The sequence below is a fragment of the Mchenga conophoros genome, linkage group LG11, assembly GCF_057382185.1.
Source record: "Mchenga conophoros isolate Kocher_MC1m ecotype Shallow Benthic linkage group LG11, M_conophoros_male_GT1.1, whole genome shotgun sequence".
NCBI lineage: Eukaryota > Metazoa > Chordata > Actinopteri > Cichliformes > Cichlidae > Mchenga > Mchenga conophoros.
The window spans coordinates 14,099,357-14,121,657 of NC_140536.1; the positions used below are offsets into that span (position 1 = coordinate 14,099,357).

The 22,301-nt window shown below is 40.3% G+C and overlaps 1 protein-coding gene across 9 annotated transcripts in view; it reads left to right on the forward strand.

Moving 5' to 3' along the window:
- Positions 1–9,004: 9,004 nt before the first annotated feature.
- LOC146563764 (CUB and sushi domain-containing protein 3-like) overlaps positions 9,005–22,301 on the forward strand; it is a 249,356-nt gene continuing 236,059 nt past the window's right edge. For 6 of the 9 annotated variants that reach the window (XM_085291045.1, XM_085291051.1, XM_085291047.1 and 3 more), the window contains exon 1: positions 9,006–9,522. In XM_085291045.1, coding sequence (XP_085147171.1) covers positions 9,345–9,522 — 178 coding nt within the window. In that variant the 5' untranslated portion in view covers positions 9,006–9,344. Of the gene's footprint in view, positions 9,523–22,301 lie in introns of all 9 variants that reach the window. The other 3 variants (XR_014894357.1, XM_085291050.1, XM_085291053.1) reach the window with 1 other exon arrangement.

The following is a 22,301-nucleotide window of genomic DNA, read 5'->3' on the forward strand; positions in this document are numbered from 1 at the left end:
TTTCCACTTTTGACTCTTTGACACACTAAAAGCTAAACTCTAAAACAAACCTATCAAACAGCCCCACACAAGTATTTATTCATCAAACACAACAAGTCAAGTTGGTCTTTTAAAGGGCAATCACAGCAGGACCATGAAGATCAGGTCTGATTGCTGCAATTTGGTAATTAAGCAAAGGGGAAAATGAAAGTGCACACTTTAAAAGACCCAGTTGAATTGCACTAAAATGAAATTCCTTCACACTTCATAATCAAATAGCACACCATTTCCATATAACCAAAACAATCCATGTTACTTCATATACCTGTCGTGCCTTCCATTTGCCGAAACTGTGACTCGGTGCAGTAAGTGACAACAAAAGAAAGGTCAACGCAAAAGTCAAATTTCCCATCAGATGGGAGAAGACCAGTAAAGTCAAGAAGGGCTCCATGAATACTCTCGCCTGTACTTACTCTAATCGCTCTCTCAGAATATCACTCCGGCCTCACAGACCGATGTTTATTCTTTTTTTGCTCAACTATTTCAGGATCAAAGGAGCATTTTATGACCACACAGGTGCCGTAAGAACCGAAAGGGCTCAGCCTGTTGTGCTCTTTAGGTAGTTTGTTCTTGGGGGTATTGAGGCTTATTTTTCGTTGTTACTTGTCCTGACTAAAAACAAAATTAAACACTTAATATGTAAAGTGAGATTTCAAGGCTTCAAAATCCATACCACACCTTTAAACTATAATTTCCAGTGACATAAGGTGTGTGCAAACAGGTGTTTATGTTCAAAGTCATATGGATAGAAGAGACGAAATAGATTTTCATCAGCCCTCGTAATCATAGCTTTATTTACTGTTTATTTTAAGTATGAAGTGACAGCTTGGTGACGCAGTGGTTAGCGTTGTTGTCTTTCAGGAACAACAGGAAGAAGGTCTTGAGTTTGAATCCAACGGAGGTCGGGGCCATTCTGTGTGGAGTTTATATGTTTGCCTGGGTTCTTTCCAGGTACTCTGGCTTTTTCCCACAGTCCAAAGAAATGCAGTTAGTGGGGTGAGATTAACTGGTAATTCTAAACTACCTGTAAGTGTGAATGTGAGTTCAAATGTTTGTCTATTTGTCTCTCTGCGTTAGCCCTGCAATAGACTAGAGATGGCACGATACCACTTTTTTATGTCCGATACCGATACCGATATCATAAATTTGGATATCTGCCGATACCGATATGAATCCGATATAGTGTTTTTTAATCAACAAAACTGTTTTTTAAATATCTTGCTGCATTTTGTATAAGTTCATACTCAAGTTTAAAACAACAACTACACTAAAGCTATTCTGTTATACCTGTATGCAAAAAAAAATATTTCATAGTTCAGCAATACTGATCAATCTAATAAACTTAAACCTACACCATCCTCCCTATTCTGGTATTTTAAAGAGTACTTAGCATAAATATTAAGCAACCTAACTAATAGGGTTCCAACTCCCAGCAACAACAAAAATAAATAAATAAAAAATAGGGAACCACCCCTCACGCTCCACCTCATGATGCTTAATCGACGTAATCAACCTTAATTTGATGCAGTGTGAAAAAAAATGCACAGAAATCAATTATTTTTCAAGAAATATTAAATAGATTCAACATCTTTCTTCAACAAAATTGCAGACTGCACAGATGGTACCTTCCCAAAGGGAAAAAGTACTATAGCTTACTAGGGTATATATATTAGACTTAATAGTTACTATATACAGTAATGGACTTCTATTCATTTTACATCAAATTAAAACTTTGGGTGTCAGATAATTATTTATTAAAAGCTTGACATTTTAAATGAGAATAAGAAAGAAAAGTATGTCTTTGTGCCCCCTTTTCCCTGTTAATGCCCTATCGGCCCCCCTGGCTAAACTTTGCTAGATCCGCCCCTGCACAGTTACCAGCGTCAGCTACGTAGAAAAGGATCCTGGAGTAGAAAGTAATATTAAATACATTCTAACAACAGCTGATCAAGCTTAAACGTGCTGCTGTTGTTCAGCCGCTGGTTTACTCTTTCTGGTGCAAAGTGGGCCAAAAACAAACTAGAGACACGGACTCGCGACAGAAAAGCCGATCAGCTGATCGTTAAGCAGTTTCATGATTGAAGTAGCAGCAGGAGAGGCAGTCGCTCCATATATCGCTTGTTAAGCTTAACGCAGGAATGCTTTACAAACATTCAGAGATGGACTTACACACTTGCTTTACTTCTCTCGGGATAACTTTGTCGGAGATGAAATGCTGGGTTGCTAGCGAAGCTCCAAATGCTATCCAGACCACCGACAGGTCCCGCATGCCACAGCCGCTCTATCACGTGATGCATACTGCTCTGACGTGCTAACGTTCTGAGGTGAGTTACGGCGTGTTGCAAGTTTTGTGAGGTGCTTTCGTGATATTTAATGGATCGGATTACATTTTTTATTTTTCTCCGATATCCGATCCAGTAATTTAGGTCAGTATCGGACCGATACCGATACGTAATATCGGATCGGTCCATCTCTACAATAGACTGGTGACCTGGCTTTGTTGAACACTCCAAAATTAATGTAAATCCATATCAGATAGTAATTGTATATAATTAAGCTTTGCCTGGTGTCTATGGAAACTAAAATATGAATTTGAAGCAACTTCAGAAATATGACCCATTTTTTGCACAACTTACTCTAAAGCGGGGGGTGGGGGGGCAACAGAAATCCTGTGGAGGTAAAATCTTTCTTTTTTTCTATCGGTATAGAAAAAACTAAGCTAATAAAAAGGTTTCTGGCTTCAAGGTTTTTTTTCTTCTCCCATCTCTTTTGGCCATTTCACCAGAACATGTTCAGCTGCCACCTGTTGGATTTCAGGCACAGATGATTTGTGTCTTTGCAAAATGTCCTAGTTTGTTTTCTAAATTTACCAACATTTACACAAACTTAATTCGTCAAAAACAACACATGGCTTCACTCAACATATACAATATATGCATGCATCAGATCCCTAATTAAATCACCATTCATCTACTCTGTGACATCTAAAAACATCACTTGAGCAAACAGTTGTTAACTTGAGTTCACGTCTACATAATGTTATAAATGTTTTCACAGAGCAACCTGATTCTAAGAGTGAATACATACTGTATTCGAACATGTCTGTTTCTGTTCTCATGTTTTATATTATTTTATTATTGATTTTGTTCAAACAAGTTTTCAAATATAAAAAATGTTAATGTATCGAAGCCGCTCATACATTAACAGTAGGTGGTATTTTAAACTGTCAAGTATGATTGAACAGCCCAAACTCCTGCTGTACATGTTCTGCTTTTTATACATTGCCCAGTTTCTATCACCATATTATTTTTCCACTTTACATTCATTTTGTAATACATAAATATTAATTTTGTCTAATAAAAAAGGGGGAAGAGTTATTAGAATCTGATGGAATATCACATCATGTTTGTCGCTGAAGGCAAAGCAGTGCATTTCTAGGCTGTTGTTTCACTGTTTCACTTACCTGAGAACACACAGCAGCCAAGTCAAGGTGAAGATGGGTAAGGCAAAGGCAATGGCAGCTGAGGAGTGAAATGTGCTCAAGAGCAAAAGGATGAGTAGATGGCATCGAGCGCGTCAGCTCTAACAAGATGTCCTTGAACCAGCACTTGAAACGGGATGTGCTCACTGCCTCAGGAAAGTCATTTGCCTACAAGGAAAGTAGATACTCGATTTGCCTCAGCTCTGCAAAAAGTACTATCCACAGAATTGCATATGTCACAGTGAGTGTTGGACCACACCCATAGTCAAACTTGGCTTTCAATTTGTTGTCAGTTACACACCTGTAAAGGTTCGTGACTGTATCTTTCGCTGGTTGAATGCTATTGTGCTGGAAAAATCTGTCCAGAAAATGACAGAAAGACAGACAGATAAACACCTGCCAAAGCACTTAAAAACCATCTTTGTTTTAGCTTCCGCTGCAGCAGGTGTCTCCAAGAGCGCGCACACAACTCTATGCCCACTTGTAGCTGGTTGCTGGCACATTTTTATACACATGAGTCTGGCATGCTCAGGCACACAGAACATTATATTATACAGACTGTAGAATTATGCCTTTGTGTGTGTTTGTGTGTAATATCCCAGTGTGATGCTTACACCACTTAGGAATGAAGCTTTGAAGTACTTTGAAATTATGGTGCAACAGATTGCAGTTGTTGTACTTAAGAAATGCAAACAGTATTTTAAAGGAATTCAAATGGGATGTTTTTCTTTTCAGCAAGAACTTTGACAAAGAAACGCATTAAAAAGCCTCATAACTGCAGTTGAAGCATAAATTGTTTATGTTAAAGGTATTATTTTAGCATCACAACACCTTAATAATCAAAGTTAAGTCTGATATTCTGCAGTGTGATTAGCCTTGGCTGTCATGAACATATCTTGTGGACCGTCAGAAAAACCTCTCACTCTATAATCCCAGTGCATGATTAATACTCTCAGCATATTTCCAAGTCTCTGATACACACCTTTTTTCCTAAAAAAAGTGTTTAACTCGTTTTTTTCTCAGTGGAGTGGATCAAAACGCTAGCGTTTGCTTATTCTCTCCTCCTCTTTCTCAATCAGCAAATTTTCCCTTTGATCTTTTATTCATATGATTAAGTCTGTGTATCACCAGACTCTTCATTTTACATTTCAATATATGATGAGACCATCTTTGAAGTAGGGCCTGCTGCAGTGGAGTGACTTTGGCGAGCAACTTTTTTTTCCCTTCATTTTTTTCTGTCTGTAGTGTTGCCAATTATTGCCAACTTGGAAACATTTTCCATCTTGTTAATTATCCATTTTAAGTAGTTTGACCCTGAGTGTAAACACACACACCCACAAACAATATGCATGCTTTTCATCTTACATGTAAAAAATAAAATACTCTGATGCTCCAAGGCACCCTATTCCCTATATTATCTCATTCTTGTATCACCAGAAATATGTTATCTCTTTCATGAACACATATTTTTTGTATCCATTTAGATTCAGTATTCATTACATTTCCCTTTTTACTGGTGCTTCTGTGCTCCCTCACATGTATTTTTCAATTGCTTATTATAATGCTTTACCCTTGCGCCTGCGTCTGTCTTTTTTCCCCCAGTGCCAACAACCTCAATTCATCCTCCCTGCCCTCCTTTGCCTGTTTGCCCTTCCTTTCTCTCACTCTCTTATAGTCACATGTCTTTTCTATCACTCCCCTTTATGTTTGACACCATTCCTAAATCAATACCTTTAACCCTTCCTCTCTCTCAGCACATCGCCACCCCCAAGCTGCCTCCGCCTCTCTTGTCCTACTATTTCAGACTTTTCCTCAGAAGATAAAAGGTTTAAGAATGTTTAATGTCAGATGTGTGAACAAAGCACATGAGCAGGCTCAGTCATCCAGGATTTGACTGAAACCTATATAAAGCCTAATGAGGGAAAGACAAAATGTGGTAAACTTCCATGTAATAACAAGACAAAAGTGGTAGGATTTGACAAAGGTGAGAAAGGAGGGAGTGTGTATACGTGTAAGCAATAGGCTGTGTAGAGGAAAGACAAAATATTGTGTAATTCATATTTTATGAGGCTTTTTCTTCAACTAAAAATGGATCAAAATTGTTTTGATGTGTTTGATGTTGCTTTTTATCCATATTTATTCAGACCATGTACCATGACTCATAGCTCAGAGTGTTGCCCTGAGCTAAAGTGCTAGCATTGCACTGATGATGATCTTGCTAGGCATGTCAGTGAAACTGTCAATGCATATTTTTGTCTCTGTACCACCATGTAACCTGATACAGGATTAGGCATGAAGGTTTGTTTTTCTTTAATTGCATGATTCACATGACACCGCACGACTGATTCTGCAGAAACACGCCTCTTTATAAACCCAGGCCTCTGTCTTTTACTTCCTCTACACCATCTACATCTCTTAGCACAGAAGCACTGGGATGTTGGCTGACTTTACAAAAGACATAAAAATGTATGCAAATGTACACATAAGCATGAATGGCCATTTTTGGGGGGCTCCATGAGCACTAAGAATGCTTAAAAAAAAAAAAAAAAAAAAAGAATCCTGGTATGATTTTATTTGAGCCCCAAAAATACCCACTGTCACAGACACGGCAACTCTGATTCCATCTCTATCCCCTCTACCCTCTTACCCACATGCACACATATCTTCCCTCTACTCCTTTCACCTGCCCCACCTACCTTCCCCTTGCTGCTTGTGTACTGTAGGTGCACACCTAGAGCAATGGAGCAGCTGAACCCAGCAGTGGATTAGTGGTAGTGTGAGAGAGGCCAGATTCAGAAATATTCCTCTAGGGAAGTCAAGTCAGCTAATCCGACCCCAGTGCTTACTCTATCAACGCCCTCACAGCTGCACTTTGCCCCAGTACATACAGACACACATACACACACGCAAACAAAATACAACCCAGGCGTGAAGATCTCAACTTAGATGTGAATGCCAAGGCCTATACCACCACAATATGTGTTCATGAAAGCAGACACATACTGAAGGGTATATGCGTTACATGCACACAAGCGGTTTGACACTTTTATTCAAACATGTGCACGCACTCATGCATACACAGAATGCGGGATACGCTGCAATGGTAGAAATCCCGTTAGCTAGCCCCCCTGTGGGAATGCAGGAGGGCTTTGACCTGTGTGTGACACGGAAATCTTTCCAGGTGTAATAAGAAAATGCTGAGCATACTCACTAGTACAACAACCTATTTGCTCCCTAAGAGTTAGAGCAGTCTGAGTGGCTTTTTATTCAGCTGACTGATTATCTGGATGGTTAGTAAACTGGCCCCCGGGCTTCCTGTTCCAGTAGTAAGTACGTAAAGGTACCTTTAGCAGATGCCTTTGAACTTAAGTCCATAAATATTAGCACAAATGCGCCCCTATTCCCACAGAATACTCATCCATGCTCGCACAGATGTATGCAAGCACAGGAGGATGCATGTTCCATTTAGCATTTATGAACTATTAATACACAGAGGTGAGCACACACCCACAAATGCACACAAAAACAACAGGAGGATCAGGCAGGAGGCTGTCTGATTGCTCATCAAGCAGCAAGGGCGAGCTGGCGAGAGGCATCAATACGACTGAAGCCCACTCTCCTGGGCCCACCTGTCGATTACAGTGGCGAAGACAAGCCGCCTAGTGCCTCAATGCATTCCCAGCAGCCTCTGTTGAGCCTGTAGACACCTGAAGAATTCTGATGCCAGGAGGGAATGTGGGACCTTCCACTTCACACTGCCAGATATGCAGCGGTTTTCCTCTGCAGCATAAACCATTGCGATAAACAACTCTACAGAGAAATGGAGGAAGGATACAAATCTATCGCTCATGTGGTAGCGATTCAGTTTGTATGGGGTAGAAAGAGATAGATTAATATCTAGCTGTCCACAGAAACATGTAGAATAAGATTTTCACAAAGAACTACAATACATTTCTTAGACGCACAATAAACAGGGAATAAAATGCAATTTGCGAAATACGATGGCGATAAAGTGTTACAGCTATTTACAGGACAAAAATCCCCAATGAATCTTGTAGAGTTGTAATTAGAAATCCTGATTCCCCACCATTTGGCCTGCAGAGCTGAATTATGTTTTTGCTGTTTATCTGGCTGAAGGACAACAATCCCATTGCCCTCTGCAGCCTAATAATTAGGGAAGATTAGAACAGGATCAAGCTGTTTTCCCCATTTGCTCTCCCAATGGACTGAAGGGTTATGAGTGTGAAGTTCATCCTGTCTAACCTTGTACACGGAGACATGAAAAGAGATGATTATCATGATGCAGATTTAAACTTACTTGTCCCTTTCTTTCTTTCTTTCTTTCTTTCTTTCTTTCTTTCTTTCTTTCTTTGTATAAACAGTTTGAATGTGTTAAAAAGGTATTAATGTATGTATTAAGTATTAAATTAAAGTTTAATATTTTTGGCCATATCGTTTTAAATGATAAAAACATCAGTTGCTTTCCCTAACAAGACGCTGGTTTTTAGTTTCAGCACCACGGACAGCTCTCTTACTCTACTAAAAGCTTTTTTTTTTTTTTTTTTTTTTTTTTTTTTTTTTTTGCTTCTTCTTAAGGAAAAAATATTGATTTTTATAGAGGTTATTGAAACTGCAGTTATTAATTGGGCCATATTCAAACCGAAGATATGCACAATTGATTTGAGTCCGATCTGATATTCAAGCTCTGTTCAGAGCTGCTGCTCTCACACAGTCGAAACTTGAGGGTGTTGGATGTTCACTGCAATCCAGGAAATGTGTCGTAAAAATAGGAAGCGAAGCTTTGTGTGTTGGAGTTAACCGCTCTTGAAGCAGCTCTATCCGAATGTGTTACAAACATAATGATGTTCATTCTATGTGCAATCACGGCCTCTCGCTTCACTGCTCCCCGTTTCCTATCCGTTTCAAAGCAGAGGTCGGCGACTCTTCCGAAGCTAGATGGCAGAAGAGCCCCACTGCAGCTGAGCTGCGCTTTGCGCCGTCATCGTTCCGTCTTTGCATTGCAAATTGCCCAACCCCATCACTCCCAATAACAGCTCCTCTCGATCTCCAAAATGAAAATCAGAGTTATGGCGGGATTGCCTACCAGGCGTATTTCTTTCATCAGCTCTCGGGACGGGATGCTGCCTGTCTGAGTCTCAACTAACACCCCCACACCTTTCCACCTCAAACACACACACACACACACACACACACACACACACACACACACACACACACACACACACACACGCTCTCATTAACACAGTACGACTCTTTCTCAGTATTTGCATTCTTCTTTATGAGAAGAATGCAAATAAAGATAAAGATACCTCCCTCCTTCTCCTTTGCCACCCACACCTTGCTGTTCCCACTTCATGATTTGTTACCCACACATCCGCCAAATCATACTTACACAGGACGCTCTCCCTCTCGCACCCTCCCCTCCCTGCTCCCACTGCCACCTTTCCTCTCTCACTCTGCCTGGCTCAATTGCCGATCGATAAAGCCAGCATTCAAACTGTAGACCAGACTCTTCTCCGTCATCAGCCGGTTTTTAGGGATTCAAAGGGAAATATGTTGAACGGCAGACACAAGAGCGCGCCAGCAGAGATCCTTGCACTTGATGCCCCTCTCAGCAGAGATGGTTGAGCCCTCGTCCAGGTTGCTGTGGTCCTATCCTAAAATTCAGTCTTGCTCACTTCTCTCCTATCAGCTGACGAAGCGCGGCGGGCGGCTCTGCCTGTTTCTCCTCTGAGAAGGGAATCTACTTAAACCCCCACAGAAAGCGAAAACTGGCCATAGGTTACATGTTTTAGTTGTGAACATGAAGGGGATTTACAGAGACGGATACTACGACGGATCTATTGAACTACGGGACGTTTTCAACAGGAGATGCGTTAAATGTGGCAGACGGGACTTTGTTCAAGCCAAAACGATGAGGATTAGAACGGGGATTGTTTTTTGGAACCTCGTCTTCTCACTGATGTTCACTTGTGTGAAAGGTACGAGCCACTGCCGCAATTCTCTGCATTTTCGAATGCGCTTGGTGTGCCTCGGTGTGTGTCTGCGCGCGCATGTGTGCGTGCGTGCAAGAAATCAAAACCTTTAACGTTACAGACGTGCACATAATAGCCTACCTCGGCTCTCTGGATGGACTTTTAAGGGACGCATTTCGGCGGTTTTGCGCTCAATGCAGGCTTTGACAGATTCGCTCAATAGATATTCTTGCGGTAGCCTACGCTTCTTCTAATAGCCTACGTGAGCTGCTTTGCTTAGTAGGCTAACTAGTGAATTGTTGAGGCGCAAGTGCACGCGCCGCACATTGATCATGTTAAGAGATTTTGATTTTCTTTTGGGATAAAGCCGCGCGCATTTTCTCGTTTCTGGGTCGAGTTTTTCAAGTATTTATGTGAGATTTGCGTCAGGCCGGTTTCTCACCAGAAACGTTACTGAACCCATTCAGGGACCGAGGCAGGTTAAGTGGTGTAGAACCAATTTGTTGGCTGGTATTTATCGAAGTTGCCAGTGCAGGCAGGTGTAAGGTGGGCTTCTTAGTATTCTGGTGGCTCTGTCTCTGTGTCTGACCATTTCAGTGCTCGATGTAGCTGGTGAGGTAACAGCTGCTTTAGTTTATTTTCCCTCTGTCTTCTTCTTATATGCATCAGCAAGATTTAGTCAGACCAACAACTGCACTAGTAAAATGCCACTTTCCCAGCAGTTTTCAAAATAAAGTCCTTAAAAAACGACTTTGAGCTCGATTGTGTCATCTCTCTGTTTTTATTTTAATTAGATTCATGCTGTTCACTCACTACAGCTTTTGTAAAAGTCAGTCAAAGCGACGAGTGCTTATTTAGCACACTGCAATTAACATGTCCTCATCCGCTGTTCAATGGCACGTAAACATTTGCAGAAAGCAAAAATGAAATTCTCGTGCCCTTGCAGTGGAGTTACATGTCGAAACAGAAGTGTGTGTGTGTGTGTGTGTGTGTGTGTGTGCATGAGTGTGTCTGTTTGAGTACCACACACTACTGGGTGAAATTCTCATTTCTTACTAAAATCCGACGCAAAGAGCGAAAGAGAGAGAAGCCATCAAAATACCCCCCCCCCCCCCCCCAAACCCCCAAAATGTGTTACTTCTGAATGTCTTTGCGTAAAACACATTAACGATGTTTTATGCGTGTGACTGAATGGCTACCTATCTGTTGCATGCATGTATTTATTTCCGAATGTGGGGACTCACAGATATTAATTTACATGCAGATTGCTCGGCCTGTGAGTAATTCCAACGTCTGTCTCTTGGGGGTGGATGAGATGTGCAGCATGCAGAGTAGCAGCGCCCACCAAGAATGAGCCAAGTCGAGTGGAGCAGAGTCGGGCACAGTGCTGTTTCATCACCACCCACACTGTGGCAATGTCAAACCTTGAGGCTACTGCCAATCCTCCTAGTTCTGTTACTTATTAGGGAGACAGCCAGCCAGGAATTGGGGGAGGGCGTGGGGGGAGGGAGAGGAGGAGGACGTGAGGAAAGGGGAGAAGGCCTGGATCTTCTTTTGGAAAAGAGTGGAGGAAATAGTGACACGGCGCAATGAGAGGAAGAAGAACTATGGAACAGTTGTTGTTCCTCAGCCTCTGACAGTTGACACAGTGTTTGCAGAAGTAAAAAGATATCTGCTACATCTGGCCTGTGACTCACTTCTCCTTCTAAGATAATGATGCCATAAAAAAGACTCCTATCTGGCAGGGTTTGTACAACAGCACTTTTCTAGAGGTCTTTTTTCAGTGACTATAATTAGATTATTTTTGAGCCAGGATCCTGTCCTGGGTGATGCACAGTTCTGATTCTTAGGTATCTCCATCACCTGTCTAAATCTTGGCACTGTGCACATATATAATGAAGTTGAATGAAAGTTTTGCAACTTGTTGTGCAGAACAGATACAATGTCACAATTTCATTAAAAAAAACCAAAACTCATTGCAGCAGTTCGATTAACTGTGGAAATTCAATGCAACTTGGTCACATCCTTGAAGAGAATATAATACTGCGTATACAAATTGAAGAGGATAAACTGTAGACATTGAAGTTTTCTGTGGTTTTAAAGATAAAGTCCTTAAAAACATGAAGAAATAGATGATCAAAATAACTGGTTCAAACACCAATTGAATTCCTTTGCGCTGACAATGAACAATCTGTCTCTCTTCCCTTGGGTACAAAAGCGGCCTTTGTCCGTTTTTTATGGTTGTCGCAATGCGTTCATCGATCAGTGGACAATCAATATGTTCACAACAATAAATCTTCTGTACTTACAGAAGAAATGGATAATATCATGTGAATGTAAGTGGTGATGCTCTGAAGAACCAGACTGTGGTTATGTGCACAGCTTGCTTCATCTGCCCCCTTTACTCGTATAGTGTTTATGGTTATTAGAATAGTGAAGCAGATGGATGCTGTTTCACTTTATATTCATACTTTTTATGGATTTAATTAATTTTCAGTGGTATTTTGCATATCAAGATCTGCTCAGACATTCATTTTTTGTTGTTTGGGTCTTATAAATGAAAATTAGGAAGGTGTGTCCTCATAGGAAGCTGAAGGGGCAAAGAGACCACAGAGGCTCTGGGCTGTATCGTGGACCCTTGAAAAGACAATGAACGATTAATGATTGCAAGCAGATTGTTGAAAATTGTCCATCTGTCGTGTGGCACTGCTTCTGTTTATTGTGACTACATTGTATTTCTGACATTTTCTTCTATCTCTCACGTGTGTGTGTGTGTGTGTGTGTCTGTGTCTTTATTAAGTCTATACTGGGCAGTCTCTAATTATTGGTAATCAGGTGGGTTCTACACAGACTGTAATCTGGCCACTGAGCCCTTGATGAAGACTTTATCTCAATGTGATTATGTAAACAGGCTGGGAAGGCTGCTGGGGCTAATCAGGATTACAATTTGTCTGTGTAATTATATTCTATCTTGTGGGAATGCTGGGCATTATCCAACTGCCTCCAAGGTCCACAAAAATGGTCGAAGAAGATGAAGAAGTACAACCCATACAGTTCCAAAAAAGTTGGGATGGAGTTTAGTATGTAAATAAATATGCAGTCCAGTGATTAACAAAATCATATAAACCTATATTGAATTGTAAATTGTACAAAAACATCATTTTATACTTGAAATGTAGGCATTTTTATTATTATTATTTAAATACTTATTGAACTTGTGCTACAAAAAGGTAAAGACCTGACAGAACATCTCATTGCTAATTAGGCTGACTGGCAACATGTCAGTAAGATGATTACTGACTGTTTCTTTCAAATGTAAAGGAAAGGCATTCTGGGCAAATTGTTTGACATTCCAGCATTTAATAAGATGTCTTTGTGCTATACTAAATTAAATACGGATATTAGATGACTAGCAAATCAGTTTCGTCTGTGTTTGCTCAACTTTACAGAGTCCCAAAATATTGAGGGGAAATAAAAAAGAGGATTTTACTTGGATGTGTTAATAAGCTCTTTTCCTGGATGATGATACGTGAACTTGGAACAGCTAACATTTTACGCTCTGGCTTTCTTATGTTTCTTTCAGTGCTGATATCTTAATGGATAGTCCAAGTGGCATACCAAAGTAATACTCAGTTCACCCACTGGCCGCTCGCTCGTGGCTTCAAGCCTGGGCCAAGCTCTTAGATGTTGCTGACAGGCCCCTGTGAAGCCTGGATATAGTTTGATGGTTCTGATGAAGTCTGTTTTAATATAACTAGTATTCTTGGGGGAGATAGACTGGCAACATCTTGTATTCAGGAAGATAAACAGCTCACCGTTAGCTGAGATTAAATGCAATATGTTGAGGTGAGGCCAAATTGAGAGTCTACAAATTCAAGCTGGACCCTGTTGTGCACATCAGGTGCAATTTTAAGTGAGGATTAAACTCATAAATGTCTGGAGTTATACTTACTGAAAGAAACTTTTCATTTATTTAACAATATTCATGCATTTCTCTTTACATTTGAAACAAATAAACCAAAAAAAGGAGATAAGTCATGGGACAGAAATTTGGAAACAGTTGCAGTTGTTGGCCCTAGTTGGGAAACACTATTGAAAGAATTTTGCTTGCACATCAATTAAAAGGTAATATTGTAAGAGATGATATTCTGATTTTTTGTTATAATTACTGTTCTTAAATGTTTCTACAGTGCAGTATATTTTCAGTAGTACTAAATTCATAACACATGCATGTGTCTTCATGGATGTTCTTTCTCAGTGGCCACCTGTTTGTGTCTGTGGTTGTCAGCTGAAGTTCTGATGTGACAGGAGAGCACTGTCTGGGAAAATAAATGAAGCAATGTGAAGCTAACTATAAAGCTAGATTGCTCAGTGGCTGTTACCATGAATCTACAGCATGTCTTCTCAAATAAACTAAACCAATTTGCTACCAATGTTTACAATGTTTCTGAGGCAGCACATGGAGATTATATAATCCATCTACACACACAGGTAGACCAAGAACAGGCTTTTCCCCTTTAGCAAATGAATTATTAGATTTTTCAAAAGGTAGCTTTGTGTTCTTCATATTTGGTCTCACAGAGGCTGTGCTTAATTAAACAAATTTCTTGTAACAATCTACGAGTGGCCTGTCAGTCTTACTCGATGTCAAATATCAGTGGCAAAGACACACAAAAGTATCGAAAATGTAATATAGGGACCTGTTTACATGGTATGGTAATAACTTGCTGTTTTACTAAAGAAATATTGGGGCACTCTCATTCACTGCCAGTTTAGTTACCTCATCCTGGTGCTGAAACTGAGACAAGATGCTCACAGAGTAGCATCTTAGAAGCGGCTGAATTCTTTACAAATACTTTAATCTGAAAGTTACTTCTTTTTATCTCAAAAATAAAGTCTCTTATCCAGTGTTACAGGTGAGAAGACACAATAAGGCTTCTGCTGTGCATAGTGAAACAACCCATTGATTAACTAATAATGAATTCAGGGTGTCATGCTGTTTGCCTTAGCTTTTTGTCCTGGCCTGTAGAGTTGCATTTCTTTTAAGCAGTTATTCATCCATTTCCATATCTGCACATATTGGGTTTGGTTTTTTTTTCCCGTTTGTTTTAACTTTGCCTGTTTAACATGGTTTGTCTGGTTTGTCCAAAATGCTTCTTCTTTCAATTTTCTCGATTGAACCAGGACTCGCTTTTTTCATAAAAGCATTAATAAGTCATCAGTTAGGTCCATTTAAAACACAACTTAGGTTTTAATATGCTGCAAAACAAAGACCTTACAAGGTGGCAGCCCAGGCTGAATAAGAGTTTTACATAGAAAAGATAAGTGGCCAGATAAAAAACAAATTCTTATCCTGTGTGTCTTTCTTATGTCTCTTCGGGAAAAGTGAAGTGTTGATGTTATTGTTTGTTTGGGAGATTGGAGGCTTGAGCGACAGGCATCCTATTAGATGTGTTGTTGGCTCACAGTTTTGTGTTGTACAGCAACTCTCACAGCGGTGGTCTGGCATCAGGTGCAATATGCCTCAGTAGCACTTTGAGGATCTACTGGTGTCTAGCCATAAAATACCATATCTGCTGGGAAGTAAGTAAAGCACGATGAGCTACAGTAGTAGTTATTAAACTAGGCCACACAGACACACAATCGCTGTTATTTCTGTACACAACAGTGTGTGTTCATACTTATGCATGTGCCAGCTGGGATTCAGCGTGGCAGTCTATTTGATTTGACCATTTTTCACCTGAGTATGTGTGTGTGTGACCATGCACTTATGCATGTGCCAGCTGTGTTTCAGTGTATTTGATTTTACTATTTTTCAGCTCAGTGGTTGGCAATTCAAAATCACCAAATCTAATACTTCACAGCCCTTTCCCAAATTGCAGTGACACACTCATGAGGTAATAGTGATTCTCTAGGAAGCCTCTTTTCTGTTTTTGTTGTAGGGAGCCCATTTCCCTTTCATCAAGCATGCAGACAAGCGTAGTGAGGGACTGCGATAATGCACATTCTATCAATATGAAATGCAAAGGTGCAGTACAGCCACGCAGATAAAATCCTTCTTTTTGAGGCCATCAGTCTAAGATTCGTGTCTACTAAAGTTGCTGTTCTGGTTATGGTGAAGAAAAATGACTCTCTCTTTTTCATGCAACACTTTAAGTCTGTAACTCAGAGAACAGATTTTGATAGCTCTGAGAGAAAAGTTCATGAAATTGGATAGCAGACCTTCAAGATTCATGATCCAGAGGTATGACAGCACAAGCAACAAAAAGAGAGACAGGAGAGAGACTCTCTCCCTTTCTTTCTCTCTCTCTCTCTCTCTCTCGCTCACACACACACACACACACACACACACACACACACACACACACACACACACACATATGTATTCTCACATTTATCTCTGTTCTTTTCAAAAGCTATGATCATTGAAGAAATATGCTATAACAGTTGTACAGCGACCACTGAATGACTACAACCACTCGATCAAACACCAACAGGTTTCAAAAATGCCCACCAAACCAGCAGAAAATTTAGTACTAAAATTTCCACTTGAAATATCCATAGATGTGCAGATTTTGCACTTGTGATGTAACTGTCCCAACCTATTATTTGGTGTGTCGCAGAAAGCAATCTCCCCACTGGAACACTCAGTAAACATACTAAGGTTTAAAGTCATTGCTGATCCCCAATAATTCAAGTGCAGCTTTGATCCTGGTGTCTGCAGCTATATTTGGCTTTCGTTTTTAGCATTTTGTGAAAGAGTCCCTTCTGTTTGGATCACAATATTCAAAACGCTGCACATGAAAATCCCAGCCTCAATTAGCTTGACAGTGCAAGATTTAAAATCAGCACTCTGAATCATCAGCACCGTGTTACACAAGGTCCTGATGATTCTGTGTTTTGTAAAGGTTACGGAAGCAACAGCAATACAGGGACTTTGCAGCAAATGAAGTCTATGAGGATATTTGTTGACCTTTGCTTTGCTTTGCTTGGAAAGACCTCCTTCTTTACAGCCAGTGCTGTGTAACAGGTCTGATGGATATCTTTATAATGGCTGATTCACCGTTAAGGTCGGGTGCAAATCAATGCAGGTTTTTTTAGTGCTAAATTTGATGGCTAGGGGAGGTGCTATGGCCTTCCCCATCCATTGTATTAGGCCATCATCGTGAACAATGATGAAATGCCATCCAGACCAAGAGGTGTCCTTGACTAAGCATTCACTACAATCATTCATGAGGAAATGGAGTATCAAGCAAGCAGAGAAATTACTTCAAATACATGTGGGGGGGAAAGCACGAGGTGCACAGCTGTTTTAAGTATCTTTATGCTTAGAACACAGTTGTGCATGTTTATGCACTGCAATTGTTTTACAATGTCTTGCAACAGTTGCAAACATTTCTAAGTTGCTTTTGACAAGAAAAGGAGAAACCAGTTCCCCTCGTCCATCTGTAGTTTCTCTGGTCAGTTTATGTCACATAAACACACTTAACAGGTATGCGCATATGTGGGGACAAATGTAAGTCGCTTTGTTTCAAAGCATCTGCCATACATTTGAAATGCAGTGATGCACTCTGACATTGTCTGACTTTGTTTGTGTAGCATACTTTCCGCTGACACTTTTGTCCTTTAACAATGCCTAGTAGAGACCTTTATCCAAATGTTGCGCTGCAGTGTGTGCCCTTGTTCTTCTTTTTATTTTTTCCCTCGACACCTTTTAGAGCGACATGCAATTGATGAAGAGCAAATCTGCAAAGCATTATACATTGTTTCTCAGTAACTGACGCCACTTTGCGAATAATGTGACATTTTATTTTCCCCTAATGAAAACGCTCACACACCTGTGGTGCTCATGGAGGGGACGAACAACATTTCTTTTATTGTCCGGAAGCCTACACTGAAAGCCACTAATTAGAACACAAAAGGATTTATTTCAATACTACACTGATTGCTGAAGCTTTTTGTTAGATTAGATAAACTTTATTGTCATGTGCAGCCTGCCACATAAAACGGGCAAATAATACACAGTCAGTAAAATAGAAATACAAAACAATAGACAGCAGATAAAGTTAATAGACTTCAAGGGCAATATAGCAAATGGAACACAATAAATTTGCCAAACTAAAGGCCGCGCTCTTTCATCAGAATGCAACAGTTTCACTGCAGGGGGAGAGAAGAGACTCTGTGTAGCAGTTAAATCTGCCCTGCTGGATCCTGAAGCGACTACGGTGCAGGTTAAACTATGCTTGTTTATTTTCTGTGCCTATTTAATGATAGTCTGTTCAAAAATAGTCAATTGGGATGGGCAATCTCTCATACCCATCAGCAACCATCCATTACCCAGTGGCCTGTTTGTCACTCATAATAATGCGGATGGCAGTAAAATGACTGCTCCTCCCCTCTCCTGCTGCACATAATCACTGCTCTTTATGGCCCAATACAGATCTGCATTAATGGCGCAGGACAACATATTGGCTGTTTACTCGTTCATGGTGCACCAATCATTTCATACACCAGTCCATGTACTGAAAAGCCAAAAGTGCTGTCTCTCATTTTCCTCCATGCCTAAAGTAAATCTTAAATAACCCACTTAGCATGCAACAAATTTGTTTAGCCCTTGAAAATAATAGGATATTCTCGATGATGCATAATATATTTTGTTTACAAAATCAATCTTATTTTTCATCCTGTGGTTCATTAACTGGTTCATTCTGCCCCAAATCTCTGTGCTCACTACACAAAAGGAGATTACATTCAATAGTTCTGTCTCACCCTTTTCCTTTAGTGAGAAGCACAACAAGGCCAACAACAAATATACATATGCATACTCAAACACGTGCACGCACCCACATGCACACAAACAGAAACAACAGCACATACGCATGCACTCTTATTTTAGATTGACAAATACCTTCGGAAATCTCATCAGAGCTGCAGACAACTGCCATTTGTCTGTCTTTGTCTTGCAGAGCAAGTATAACAATCTGTTATCAGCTTCAAAAGTGTGGTGTGAAAAAATGGACCGTGCTTGTGTGCACGTCCAAAAGGCTAGGGGTAAATGTAAGCATTTGAGGAACAGCTGGGGCCATTCTTGAGATGTCTGTCAGGCTGCCTGGCCGCCTGCTGAGGCCACTGTTTCTGCCAGACTCATGCATTATGATACTGATTCATATTTTTCGGAACCATATTTTCCCTACTGTGCAATCACAGCATGTTGTTAATTTGGTTTCTCATCACAATTTATGGACATTTTTGCAGCGTGGCACTAACATGGGGTCAGAGAAAACTCTGGGGATTGCCTTTCACAATTGAAATGATGATGGAGGTTAGAGCAGGCAGCTGAGCGGTCACAGCAAAATTCAAGGATGAGATGCTGTTGGTCTAAGTGATAAATTAATTTAGTGCATGTCCTCTCTCCTGTACAAGGAAGCACATGTTGTCGTTGCATTTTCCTTTGAAGTAACAAGATGAATGCTTACAGTGTTCTTTTTATAGATGCAGCTTTTATGGAGCTGACAGCGCTTAACATATTACAAGCTTGTATGATTCACAGCATTGAAAAGGGGGATTCTAATTCATTTGGGGGGGAAAAAGGGGAAAAACAAGGGAGCCAATAGATATGGGTGTGAGGATGAGAGGTAGAGTTGCTGAGAAGGAAGGAGATAAAGAACAATTCTTGGCAGAGGGGAAAGTGAATTAAAAAAGGCAAATAAGACACACATAAGTAGGAGAAAAATTGTAACACAGTGGTGGAGAAAAAAATAACAAATGGCGAGAGACAGTTTTGAGAGTTGAAGCAAGGATAATGACAGATGAAAGGAATACATAAAGCTGAGGAGTAGAAAGTGGGAGATAAAGGTAGAAAGAAGGGGGGGGGGGGGGGGGAGAGATATCTTGGCAGTGAGCATCTGTTCTGTCATCCCCAGGACATCACAACAATCAGCCACACAAATACTTCTAAGCAGTTCACACAAACAGCTTTACTCTGAATAGTTTGCGACATTAATCATCTAATGCTTGACAAACATTGAAATAATTCAAGGACAAATAGAGCTCTTTTGGGTGGCGGGTACAATACAGAGGCAATAATAGCAGACTTTTACCATTTACAGGTTAGTTTGTCAAAGACCAGCACAAAATGTACAGGCTGCTTCACTTTTATGTTATTCTTCTGTTCAACACACTGTTAACACACAGGTACAAAACTGTGTGCTGCCCTTTCCATAGTTCAAGTTTAGTTTACTTTTAAGCAGTCGTAGTTATGTAGCACTGATGTAAGCTTCTGTGTCTATCTATCTCTATATATTTTTACTCGACTGTCTTACAGTCTCACTCGGCCCAAATCAAATCAAATGTCAGCAGTATTCTTTTTGTTATAACATTTAAAGAGGTACCCCAGTGATTTAGTAACACAAAGTGAAACATCAAAGCACCAGAGAACAAGATCTCCTGACTTTAGTCCACAGCATAGGTCAAGTTACAAAACACTGAAACCAACCACATTTCCCATAATGCAACTTAATAGCCTATTTTAAAATAGTAAAGGGACTGCTACTTATATAGTGGTGTTCTATTTGCTTGAACAATCAGAGATGAGATAAGATAAGATTTATAGTGCAACAGTTGGGAATTTCACACTATAACACCAGCAGAGTGGACAAAGCAGCATAACCTAACAACAGTAAGGCCATCTATACTACAAGCCTCATTCTCCCATTCTCACAAGCTCGTTTTTCTATGCTTAAGTGCTTTCTGTCTAACAGTCACACTCCGATGAACGCATCAGCAGCAACTCCGGGTTCAGTATCTTCGCCCAAGGATACTTTGTCATGCAGACTGGAATATCCAGAGATCGAATCACCAACCATCCGATTAGTAGACAACCTGATCTACCTCCTGAGCCACAGCCACTTCAGAAATACTTTAATCCCACCAACCATTCTCACTATGTTATTAGATCTATTCTAGTCACAAGTTTTAGTTTTAGTTTTCTTTGGTTTTGAGTCATGTCTCCAGTGTTTCTGTAATGCCTGCCTTTCTCTTATGCCTTGGTTCTTTTTTTCATTTTTGTCTTGTTTAGCATTAGTATTCTTGCTACGATCGGCTATTTCCTGTTTTACTTTGAGGGGCTGTTTCTTTTTTTGTCCTGTGTACTTCCTGTCTGTTGTGCCCTGATTCCTTGACTGTTTTCGCCTCCTCGTTGTTAATTGAGCTACCATGTGTTCCTCTGCCTGTTGTTTCTCATTAGTAATGCTGCACTTCCTTTTGTCCTCACTGAGTAATCTCTCTGTTTAACTGGATGGATCCTGTTTATTGATTCATGGATTTATTTGGATTCCTGCTTTCTTAACTGTTTTTGACTTTGTTATTTTGTGCCTGTTTGTGTCAGCCATTAAAGTTTTATTTTTCAGCCATAAACAACCAGAAACAGACTTCATGAGGGTGGTTTGAGGCCCTAACATCTTCTAATGAGCCCTGTGGTCACTGCCTGGCAATGTGGAGCCCACCTGGCATTTGCCATAGAATACCAGAATTGGCAGGTCCACCGCTGTGCCCTGTGCTTTTCACATGAGCACCCTGAGCAGATGACAGAAATGAAAGCGTCTGGAGAAAAGGCAGAGAACATTATGATGTCTGTCACATCGTTCAGCATGATCGGTGATGGTGGTCCATGCAGGGACTTCTACTGGCTAGGCAGCTTGACTGCCTTTGGGTACTGGGATGGAATGTTTGGGCCTATTCTAAGACCCTATGTTGGTGCAGTGGGTTCTGGGTTCCTCCTGGTGAATAGCAATGCCCAGCCTCATGTGGTGAGAGTATGCAGCAGTTTCTCAAGAATGAAGGAACTGATAGCATTGACTGGTAGCCTGACTGAAATCCAACAGGACATCTCTGGGACATTATATTTCAAGCCAACCAATGCTGCAAGATTGTACCTCAAAGTGCAGTGACGCTCTGGTCCCTGACATTGTCAGGCATGCGTTGTGTACATGGGGGCCATACAAACTACTGAGTAACATTTTGAGTTGCTATAATTAAATTTTGGCAAAAATGGACCAGCCTGCCACATCACTTTTTCTCTTTTTTGGGGGGTTGTCTTTGAATTCAACCTTCTGTAGGTTGATCATTTTCATTTCCATCAAATGATATAACACATTATCCAGTCTATATCAGTAAAGATATATTTATATATTTTAAACAGTGCATATTCCACTCATGGCAGGACCTCTTTGAATACAGCATAGGCAAATTACCCAAACTTTATGTATAAAATTTGTTGAATAGCCTTTTAAACCAACAACGCAAGTCTTTTTCCTGTCAATAATTCTGTGTAAGACTAAGCTTGTAGACTAAATGGAATGTCACAGAACATTATGTTAATTTTATTTGGCATGACTTTCTGTGGTAATGACTTGGTAAAATGGAATTTTGGCAAAATGTATTCAAAAATATTTTCATAAAAACAGCAGAGATCACTTGGAAAGGAAACAGGGCCAGACACCAGGATTCGGATAGTACTTTAATATGCATTTTCTCCCTGTACAAACCAAATCTTTGTAATGTAAAACAACAGTAGTACAGCTGCAAACACTGCTTCTCAAATTTTTTTTAGACCATTTTGTCTTAGGAAGACATAAAAATGCAACAGCACAGCACCTACAAATATCACATTACTTATTGGCCAGACGTGTATGTCATACTGGCAGATTTCTGGTCCTGATGTGCCATCAAAAATCCACATTTTTCCACCCATGCTCATAACTTTGGTGGCTCATTGATGAGTGCTG